The 9,360-nt window shown below is 39.0% G+C and overlaps 1 protein-coding gene across 7 annotated transcripts in view; it reads left to right on the forward strand.

Annotated features, from left to right (window-relative positions):
• PEX2 (peroxisomal biogenesis factor 2) overlaps positions 1-9,011 on the forward strand; it is a 17,678-nt gene extending 8,667 nt beyond the window's left edge. For all 7 annotated transcript variants that reach the window (XM_082719655.1, XM_082719654.1, XM_082719658.1 and 4 more), the window contains one exon: positions 7,157-9,011. In XM_082719655.1, the coding sequence (XP_082575781.1) occupies positions 7,174-8,091 (918 nt within the window). In that variant the 5' untranslated portion in view covers positions 7,157-7,173 and the 3' untranslated portion in view covers positions 8,092-9,011. The remainder of the gene's footprint in view (positions 1-7,156) is intronic.
• The last annotated feature ends 349 nt before the right edge of the window (positions 9,012-9,360 follow it).

The following is a 9,360-nucleotide window of genomic DNA, read 5'->3' on the forward strand; positions in this document are numbered from 1 at the left end:
TTCAGAGAATTAGTGTTCACTAAAACACACTCCTTACATTATTTTGAAAATAACTTTGTGACTTCAAGGCATTTATGATATTTTTCTGTGCTTTACACCTATTATGGGCAAATATTGTTGTACAGCAGTGGAGGGTAAAGGTTTCCATGATCAGACTGATTAAACTTCTAGTTATTTCTATTTTATAAGTTTCTTCTACTGCTGGGCCCTCCCCATCTCTGACGCCAATATTCTAGAATGAATGTATCTGCCTGAAAAGAGGAAAAAAGAAAGGAAGAGGAATGGAGTGTGACATGTTAGTGATGAACCACAATTGGATGCCTCTGTGGACTGCCTGTACCATGCCCTATTTCAGCAAAGCACCCTAGAGTCAGATATTATCAGTGTGCATTCCTGAAGTTTCTTTGCTTCCTGATAATAGGCATTACCATATCGATGAGGGTTAAATATCCAAGGAGCAGGTCATGCTGAAGCCCATCCCCAGGCTCGCAGAATTCCCCCTCCATAATCTACTTTCAGATAAGATACAGGAGTGTGATGTGTTCCACTGAACCGTGTCTCTGTCCCTTCCCACCTAGTCCGCCTCCATGTGCACGCTTAATAGTGACATCATGTTCACTGTTTACTACCACAATTATATATTAATTTTGTAGTTAGTATTTCCTGGAGGAGAAAAAAGTTCTTTCACCACAAATTGAGGTATTAATATAAGTAATAATGAAAATTTCAGTCTTTTGAAATAAATTTGCCAAAATCGACTTAGACTCCTTTTCTTCTCATGCCCTTCCCTAGCCAAAGCAGCAGTAATGTAGTAATAATGATACTTTCCAGTTTCCAGACTTTCATAACATTATCTGGTTTAATGTCAACAACTTTGTGTGTGTGGTAGCTATTCTTCCCAACTTTTTGAAGAATCTGAGGGTAGGGGTGCCTAGGTGGCACAGTTGGCTAAGTATTGGACTCTAGGTTTCAGCTCAGGTTATGATCTCAGGGTCGTGAGATCAAGCCCCACATCAGGTTCCGTGCTGGGTGCCACACTCAGCATGGCGTCTGCTTGAGATTTCTCTTCCTCCTCCCTCCCCCATGCCTCTTCCTAAAATTAAGAAGAAAAAAAAGAATCTGAAGTAATGACTTTTTCTAAGATCACATAACAAGTAAGTAACAAAGCTGGAACTGGAGCTCAGGTCTAATTGATTTTAAATATACGTTTTTCTACTGTCAAGTTGCCTAAATATGAATGTAGAGCAAAGGAGGAGTATTCTGCTTTGACTGTGGTGTGTAATGGACAGTGTCTGTTCTATGTTTATAACTGAAAGAAGTCACAAAAATGACTAAAATGTTGGAAAATAAAACCTAAAACAAAAAAAATAGAGAAATTACTCATCTGGAAAGGCAAAGGCTGAAGAACAGTTTAATGATAGTCTTTTGGTCCATTAAAGAGTCTTACACAGGGAGGAGATCGAGCCCAGCTGTTGTTAATCTACACTGAGGCCAGGCCTAAGGAGAAAAAGAGGAAAGGAAAAAAATGTTAAACTGTAACAGAAGGGATAAGAAAGAATTTTTTGATAATAAAGATTATTAAATATTGGATTGGTTAGAGTGTGTTAAGTCTCCTTTTCTGGCAGCCATTAAAAATTTCTATCTTTGCTAAATAATAAGTATGATTCCTCCAGAAATGAAGTATTTGAAATGGATGATTCTGAGACATCACTCCCTCAGACCAGTTTTTCACTAAATATGAGTAAGAAACCTGAGGAAGAGAAGGCTTCCCTCACCATTCAGTTCATCCAGATGCTCTCATATAGTATTCAGTCAGTATACCAATTAACTACCAAATTTCTCATTCTGTTGCACATAGATTCAACAAACATTTATTGAGCAACTACTGTGAGTCCATCCTTGGGTTTATTCTACAATTGTAACAAATCCGTCAGCCATAATGCAGAACTGATTATGACTCTAATCAGTCAGACTCATGTATCTTTAAAGATACATGAATTGGCATAACTGGTCCTCTAACACAGGCCATGTATTTTAACTGATACTCAAAAAAAATAGCACTCTATCCAGTCCAATTCTTGGGATGTGAGAGAGGCGAGAGGAGGGATCTGGTAGTGCTGAACTTCTATCCATGTCCAGTATGGTCAGAGCCTTTCAAGGGTAATTTGACAATAATTGAGAACTTCCTTTGCTGACTGCAGAATATGAAATCTGGGAAAGATAACAGAGTTGTAGACACTGTGACAGTAGAGAAGTCATATGCTATATTCCCACACACCATGAAGGATTATAGAATTTTGCATGAGTGAAACTGAGCTAGAAATCGTTCTCTTTTTAGGTGGCAGGTGCTTTGAGAAATAAGTGTAAGATAAGGCACTTTCCCTTAACTAGCTTACAGATAAACTAGGGAAAGAAGATGTACTGACATGACTGAAATCACAGGATAGTTGAGGGCTCAAGTGAGTGGCACAGACAATTGCTGTCAAAGTTAAAGGTGGTGATAATAGGAGTTGGAGATAGTTATGAAGGTTTCACAGAGAATGTTGAAATAAAGTTGGAATGTGAAGGGCAGAGAGTTGTGGGCAGTGGGAAGAGTTGGCAGGGAAGGCGAGTGTTTTGGATACATGGGAAAAGGCCCAGAGTTAGGACTGAGGGGGGTGGCACAGACTCGAGCTAGGTTGTATCTGAGAAGTTTGTAGTTTATCCCAGAGGTAATAATGAGGTAATAGAGATGATTTGGTAAATGTATGCAAACATTTTGTGGATTTTAGTTTGCTTCTGGGGTTAAAAAAAAAAAAATTGTTTCCTCAATTACATAATGCTTATAAACTAGAGAAAATTTGTAAACTGCAGGAAAAGTGAGAATAATAATATTTATTGAAGCTTTTTGCATGGATTTTAGAATTCTTTTTCTGTTGAGATAGTTTCAAAATGTTCTATACTGTCTTTGAGAACCTGTGATACCATATGCCTTTGTTAGTATTCTAGTTGTCTGTTTACTTGCCTGCTTCGCTTACTAGACCTTGGTTAGGGTCCTTAAGTGAGAGCCAAGATGTTTTGTTTATCTTTGCATCCCAAGCACCCAGCAGGGCTAGGATGTATTGATGTCCATAGCCTTTGTGGAATTCATGGAGTAGTCTCTAATCTCACAGGATCTACTTAACCGAAGAAAGGGGGAGCCAGAGTCAGTGTAAGATTTGTAACAGCCCTTGTGGATATAGGGATGAGAACTAAACAGAAATAAATGTGAGGGCTGGCAGGCAGCATGGAGCTGTATGGATGGTAGATATGCCAGAAAAATTAATGAACTTCACTTTGAAGTGACTGGCCCATTCATTCTCAACATCCCCAGGAAGCTTGTTAGAAATGCAGATTCTTGGCTCCCATTCCAGGCTTACTGATTCAGAAACTCTGGCTCTGAGACACTACAGTCTTAAGAAATCTAAGTGATCATGATAAATGCTCAGGTTTGAAAACCAGTAGCCAAGAAGGACAGGACTGATGGTGAAGACTGTGGCATAGAGGGATTGAAAGCCCAAAGATGGATGTGATGCCAGTGAATAAAACTGTTGAACAGCCATGCTAGCTGGAACAGGAAAACTATGAGAATAAGATTATATTATTACAAAGAAAGCAGAGCGCGTTTTAGGTGGGCAGGATCTACTGCTCCTGCTTAGTTCACTGCCTTCCTGATCTTAGCGTTTAAGTAGATCAAGTAGATTTAAAGTCGATTAGTCCTACCGGAGGGACACACTCCCCCCCCCAACAAAATCTCCACCCAGATTTTCTCTCCTGTCTCCACACAATTGCCTACTGAGCTTTAGCTGTCTCATAGGAGCCTCAGATCTCTGACACTACTGTGGTTATTACCTCTCCCTTGAAACCTGTATCACTGCATGGGTTTCCTATTTCAGAGAGCTGGACTACCACCATGTAGTTACTCAAGTCAGTTATTCTTGGCTTATTTCTCATTAAACCATGTCACTTCTAACTCATGGCTTTAAAGATAGCTGTTTTTCTCCATCCCTGCTGATACCCTTATAATTTAGAACTTTCTCCTTGATCACTTTAATAATCATATAATCATCTTAACTGGTCTCTCTGCCTCGAGTCTTTTCAGCTTCAAATCCATTCTGAATGTGGCCAGAACAAGCTGTCTAAAAATTTGATTAGTTCTTTTCTTAAACTATCCAGTGGCTCCCCATTACCATTTTGATAAAATACAGTCTCCACAATTTGGCTTTTACTTTTGGTCTCCTGTCTTCCTTTCCAGCCCTTTGTCCTTGCACCTTCAGTCCTTGTCACCTGCTCTCTCTCTGCTTGGTATGACATTCCTTTACCTTCCTTTACCAGACTGACACTGCTGATCCTTCAGGTAGTTGTCGAGATATTATCTCTTTGAAGCTTTCTCTGACCTTCTGAGGTCTAATGACAAAAATAATGCCCTGAATTCCCCCTTGCATATCACTCCTAACACCTTATTGTAATTGCCTGTTTATTATTTTATATAGCACATTCTTACCCACCCCTCACCTCACTACATTGTAGTCTCCACCAGGGGTTGAGACTGTGTCAGTTTTACTATTATAGCAGTAACTGGTAAACAGCAGATGTATGACAAACATGTTGAAATAGGTAATAATCGATAGTCCAGATACGATAATTTGAAATAATTTTAAAGGCTACTGGGTAGGATTTGTGTTTTCTGTCCTTCACCTACCCCTTCTTTATCTTCTTCATCTAGTCCGTGTAGTGTGCATTATGTGCACTGAGTGCTGTGCTGGTTGCTAAAATTCAACTGTAACAAGACTCAGTCTTTGCAACAGGGTTTATCCTCTAGTGGAGGAAGTAGACAATTTAAAAAGTAGCCTGTGTACAGTACATAGAGGCCAAGAAAGTGAAGAATGGAGTGCTAAGGGAACAGCTAGAAGAGGCAGCCAACTCAAGTTTGGAGAGTCAGAAGGAAGTGATGCCTAAGCCCCTATTAAAAATTTAGTACTTAAAAACTGAAAACTGAATTTTTCAATAAAACACAGGAACGAACTGTTCCAGATAGAGGGAACAGACCATAAATGTTCACTAGGGAACAAGAAAAGGGGGCACCTTATGACTAGAGGTCAACAGGTTAGGCAGGAAAGCAAGCTGGGATAGTTTGGGAGGCTTGTGTTTGAACAACTGCAGTGTGGGAAATGCACTGAAAAAGGCAGAAGGTGGGATAGGCCAATTAGATGTAATCCAACAGAGAGATGAGAGCTGCTGAATTTAGGCAGAGGCCTGCAGGGGATAGGGTAGTGAATGGATTAGAAAAATATTTGGGGCAAAGAGCAAAACCTTGGGGATTGAAGAGATTTGTAGAGAGAAGAAAGGGACCTCGGTTCTAACCCCCGTCTTCTTTTCCTATAGCTCCCGGCTAGTATGAGGCAAGGATTTCACAGAACTTGTGGCAAAATCCCCGCCACCCCCATACCTCTAAACTGTGAAATTTTGAGGGACTGCAGGAAAGGGAAAAAGGGTGAGATGACCCTAGAAGGCAGAGGATGTTTATGGGAGAGAAGCATTCCTGTCAAGTATCTAGACTGAGAAGAAAGCAGCAATAAACACCTATTATTCAGTAGGCGCTTTTGTTTCCTATGCTTGAACTTGTTAGGTATGTAGTCTTCTGCCACTAAGTCATCTAAGATCTATGAATAATTTAAAAACATCCTCTGCTTAAATAAAGAGATAGATAGATAAAAACATCCTCTGTAAAACCTTGTAATTGTCAGAAAACAAAAACCTCCTTAATTGTCAAATACATTCCCAGTTTCAAGAGGTGCAACTTTATTTTAGGATGTACCTTTCAGTCCTTTAACTTCTAACAAGTTACATTTAATATCTTTTTAGTAAAAATCATAAATAGAATTTGAAAGAACTTAGAGGTCATTTTATCTCTGGCCTTCAGTTCTGTAAGTGAAAAAAATAAAGCAGAAATAGGTAAAGTCACTTGTCCAAGATCACAATGGCCACACTGTCGGTGACAATGAACTTAAGTGGGATACATGCCTCCCTCTATAACTTAGTGTTAAATTAGTGCACTAGGCCTTTTGAAGGCCCAGAAATCGTGCATGATCTAGATCAAGCTCCATGTGTTCAGGGCTGATTTTAGAAACTAAGCTGAAACAGATTTCTTGTCATAGTTTGAATTTACCAGTTTTTTAAATAATAAGTAAAATACCTAACCTGGTCTGTACACTCCTTGACAATAGCAGCCAGAGTGTTTTAGTCATTGTGGCATGTACATAATAGGCATTTAATAAGTGTGTTTTGAATGAGTCAGTCATACCTAGCTAACCATTAATCAGCTTTTTCTAATTCATTTTAAAAGTTTTTTGTCCCCTTAGTACCTCTGGGATTCCTTAGTTAATTTATGAAATAGTCTTTGTATATACTTCTACATCATGTTTTTCTTAGAAGACTGTATGATGTGTATCTTCTTAATATCTGAATAACAGCATTTCTGCACTCATGTTGTTTTATGCTAGTACTCCGTTTCTGCCATAGTGTGATAGCATAATAAACACTGATTGGTCATTTAATTCTTTCTCCTAACTTTATAGATAATAAAACATATTTCAGAAAGATTAAATGACTTGTTAAAAAATATATATATACCTTTGGAGTCAGTAGAAGTGCTGGCAATTAACCTGAGGTCTTGACTTACCATCCGTTAGAATGTTCCATAGAGTTCTCTATATTTATTAAGTTCATGTATTTCTCCATTAGTCATGTTATTATTTAGGCTCATCACTGTTAGTATCAGGATTTTATTATCTCCCTGCTAAAATGACCAAGGAGGATTACATGGAGATATCTGTGGAAAAGGGTACAACTTGCTATAACCTGTTATTCCTTTGATGAAGAGGGTCCAGAAAAGGGCAGGGGGCAGGGGCGGAGAAGAAGAAGAAGAGCAAAGAAAAGAAGGGAGGGAGGGAGGAGTGGGGGAAGAAAGGGAAGGTTCCATATAAGAGGTGATTGTTTGCTGCTGCTTGACAACTACTGCCAGCTCCATCTTCAGTGGGCCCTGGTCATTTGGGTATTGCAGTTTTAGATGCGTAGGTTGAGGAGATGGTACGAGCTTGCAAATGTTTGATGTTCCCTAATTGTACTTTACCCCTAGAAACCCTCCAAGAAGACATGGCTTCCAGAGAAGAGAACATGAAAAGGACGAACAGAGTGCTGAGAATAAGTCAGTTGGATGCGCTTGAACTGAACAAGGCCCTGGAGCAGTTAGTTTGGTCCCAGTTTTCTCAGTGCTTTCATGGATTTAAGCCAGGGCTGTTAGCCCACTTTGAACCAGAGGTGAAAGCATTACTGTGGCTTTTCTTGTGGCGATTCACCATCTATTCTAAAAATGCCACTGTGGGACAATCCATTTTGAATATTCAGTATAAAAATGATTTTTCCCCAAAGCTGAGGTACCAGCCACCAAGTAAGAATCAGAAGCTGTGGTATGCTGTGTGTACAATTGGCGGGACGTGGCTGGAAGAGCGCTGCTATGACCTATTTCGAAACCGTCATTTGGCATCATTTGGGAAAGCCAGGCAGTGTATGAATATCATGGTTGGACTTTTTAAATTAGGTGGGCTCATTAATTTCCTGATTTTCCTTCAGAGGGGCAAGTTTGCAACTTTGACAGAACGTCTCCTAGGCATTCGTTCTGTATTTTGCAAGCCCCAAAACATACGTGAAGTTGGCTTTGAGTATATGAATAGGGAACTTCTCTGGCATGGTTTTGCTGAGTTTCTGATTTTTCTCTTACCACTTATTAATATCCAGAAATTGAAAGCTAAGTTGTCTTCATGGTGTATTCCTCTTACTGGTGCTTCTAATAGTGACAATACGTTATCCACCAGTGGCAAACAGTGTTCTCTGTGTGGAGAGTGGCCCACCATGCCTCACACCATAGGATGTGAGCACATCTTCTGTTACTACTGTGTTAAAAGTAGTTTCTTATTTGACGTGTACTTTACTTGTCCTAAGTGTGGCACAGAGGTACACAGTGTGCAGCCACTAAAATCAGGAATTGAGATGTCAGAAGTGAATGCTCTTTAGAAACTAAGATTGTTTCCTCTGAGGAAAACTGTATTATGTTCAAATCCTTAATATTAGTCATCCTAAGCATACTGTTTAGGAGAGGATGTGCTTCTCAGCCACTGTCTTCTATTCCTTTGCAAGTACGAAATTCTAATCACTAGAAACCACATGATTCTGTATATATTATGCACACAGTAATGTATTACTTTTCTTTAAATCATTGCATTCAGTTTTTAATGTTGAGAATAATGGACAGTTTTTGTCAGACTACTAAAAACATTCTCTCATTTTGCTACTTCCTAGAAAGAGGGTAGATTCTAAAATGATTTCGGAGACTTGGGATGAGTGTGTATTTATTTTCAAAGATGGCATTATAACGTCATAATCTGACAATGATAAGACCCTGTTGTTTTGAGACTTAAGATCTAGTGCCCCAGTTGTAATTTTAAGCTACTCTCTAAAACCTGTTTTTAAAGGATTCAGTTGGCTTCCTTCTTAGGCAAAATAATGGCCACCAGGAGCTCCAGACTGATGTTTTGCCGGCTTTCTGATTCCCTGGGAATAAGAGCTTCTTGCGTAATAGTTCCGGCTAAATCCAGGACCTCTTTGACATTGGTCTGCCTGGGATTACACATTTGTGAGCCAGGACAGAAAAGTACTAATCTTGATTACTAGATGTATACCTCGTGGACCCATAGTAGGAGAGAGGCAGTTCACCACAGGAAAGTCAGGTGCCATTGTAAGAGTAGTGGATGGTGGGCAGGTAGAAACAAAGATCCCTACTAGAGTCCATATTTGCCTTTTTCATATCAAAAGTCTGTATGTATTCTTTGATTTTGCCAATGATCTAAGTTGATGAGAACATAAGTAACTGAGTGGTTGACTTAGATTAAAGATTTAAAAGGATTAAATAAATAAATATTTTGTTATACCAATAATTTTGTTGTGGTGTTATTTTGATAAAGTGCTCTGAGTAAATATCCATATTGTTATTTTAACATGAAAATAGTACTTTACATATATGTTAACTAATAGAGTTGTCAATATTATGGGGGTTTTATGTTTTTCCAGACACTAATGGCACTTTAGTACCATATATTATTTTAATTTTTTATTTTATTTAACCTCTACCCACTCACTAAGTGATTATCCATAGGAGGCCAGGGAGTATGACTGTTGTGCTCACCACTAGACAACCAGAACCTACCACTCTTGGTGCCAGTGTACCAATAGAGACATTTTGTTAGCTGAGCAACTAAATCTACTATCACAGATGAGGTTCTGCAG

The sequence above is a fragment of the Mustela nivalis genome (assembly GCF_964662115.1).
Source record: "Mustela nivalis genome assembly, chromosome: 2".
In the NCBI taxonomy this organism is placed as follows: Eukaryota; Metazoa; Chordata; class Mammalia; order Carnivora; family Mustelidae; genus Mustela; species Mustela nivalis.